Raw genomic sequence first — 1,718 nt, 5'->3', positions numbered from 1 at the left:
TGACTGGCCAAAAGTTGATTCAAATTTTAGAACTTTAAGCAAAGTTAGCTAGGTCCTCTTTTAGACTTTTTACCTCTTTGTGCAATGTTTCATTTTCTTCAAAACAATTTAAGTATGCAATCACAGAATATTGTTTTTCACATCTCTTAAGTTCAATTTTTAGCCGCTTATTTTCTTCAACAAGATCAACAGCGGTTTCAGCTTTCCTTATTTTATCTTTGAGAAAACTATTTTATGCCTTTAGAATGATATTTTGAGATTCAAGTTCATGATTTTCATTCAAGAAGCATCTAAGTATTTTAGTGAGATGATCGATCATAAGATGAAGATCTTCAGTGGTAGGTTCAATGAAACGTACCTCATCAGTTTGATCGGCCATGAGACAGGTTTGGGATTTGCTGTCTGATTCTTCCTCATCTTCAAAATCGTTTTCCAAATCTTCCCAAAAGGCCATCATCCCTTTCTTCTTTTCCTTCTTGGTCTTGTCTTCTTTTTTCATCTTCGGATAGTCAAACTTGTAATGTCCAGTTTCTTTGCAGTTGTGGCAGATGATCTTGCTTAAGTCCCTCTTTGGTTTTCTTGAGCTGCTTCCTTTGCTTCGTTCCTTTTGCTTCATCATTTTTCTGAATATCTTAGCAAACAAAACAAACTCATCGTCAGATACATTATCACTGGATTCATCATCCAAGGACTTAGTGAATAATTTGAGAGCAATTTCTTTCTTCTTTGAATCATTTTTCAAATAAGTGATTTTAAAAGCAAGTAAATTTCATCTCAGATCATCATATATCATTTGATCAACATCACAACTCTCAGCTATAACTATAGCTTTTGTTTTCCACTCTTTAGTGAGACTTCTTAGAACTTTTCTCACTAGCACAAGTTCAGGGTGAGTGATCCCCATAACATCCAAGCTATTGATGATGACGTTGAATCTTTCGAACATTTCATCACTCGTTTCTCCTTTTTTCATGGAGAATATTTCATACTCTTTGCTCCGCATATCTATTCTAGTCCGCTTGACTAGTGTAGTGCCTTTATGAGTGACTTGAAGCTTGTCCCAGATTTTCTTTGCTATTTTACATGTAGATACCCTTCGAAACTCCTCGAAACTGATAGCACAATTAAGCAAGTTGACAGCTTTGGCATTGAGCTCTATTTTCTTTTTATCTTTTTCGTTCCATTCTGCCTCAGTCTTAAGAGTGACTGCTCCATCTGCTCCAGTTTTGGTTGGAACTTGGGGACCATTAAGGATGATCTTCCAGATGTTGTAGTCTATTGATTGAACGAAGATCTTCATTCTCTCCTTCCAGTAGCTGTAGTTCATTCCCTCCTTAGAACCACTGTTATTTGCCATCAGGACCTTTCTTCCAAGCTGCAAAGCTTGATCTCTTTGAAACCAAGCTCTGATACCAATTGATGGTTATCAGTGACTGAGAGAAGGGAGGGTTGAATCTTAGCTTATTTTTCTGCTATATAGTACTTTTACTTTCTCACAGAAACTTAGAAGATATTTTTACTTTTGTCTCATACCGAATTGAGAGACATTTTTATTTTGTCTCCTAAGTAACAGAAACAGAATTGAAGTAGAGAAGAAGAAATAACACCAGATGTATCCTGGTTCAGCTACTTAGTGCAATGTAGCATACATCCAGTCTCCATCACAACTATGATGAAATTTTACTATCTCTTTTTCAAGATTACAAACACCAATTCTT

The 1,718-nt window shown here is 35.8% G+C and overlaps 1 protein-coding gene across 1 annotated transcript; it reads right to left on the bottom strand.

Moving 5' to 3' along the window:
• Positions 770–1,357, bottom strand: LOC107607500. Its single transcript, XM_016309449.1, has one exon. It carries the CDS (start codon positions 1,355–1,357, stop codon positions 770–772), a length of 588 nt encoding a protein of 195 aa, XP_016164935.1.

The sequence above is a fragment of the Arachis ipaensis genome, chromosome B07, assembly GCF_000816755.2.
Source record: "Arachis ipaensis cultivar K30076 chromosome B07, Araip1.1, whole genome shotgun sequence".
Classification (NCBI taxonomy): Eukaryota; Viridiplantae; Streptophyta; class Magnoliopsida; order Fabales; family Fabaceae; genus Arachis; species Arachis ipaensis.
The sequence above is the reverse complement of the archived record's forward strand: the minus strand, read 5'-3'. Positions and strand labels throughout refer to the sequence as shown.

Excerpts from the sequence above, each read along its gene's own strand:
- LOC107607500 (XM_016309449.1), bottom strand. The coding sequence starts at position 1,357 with ATGGCAAATAACAGTGGTTCTAAGGAGGGAATGAACTACAGCTACTGG.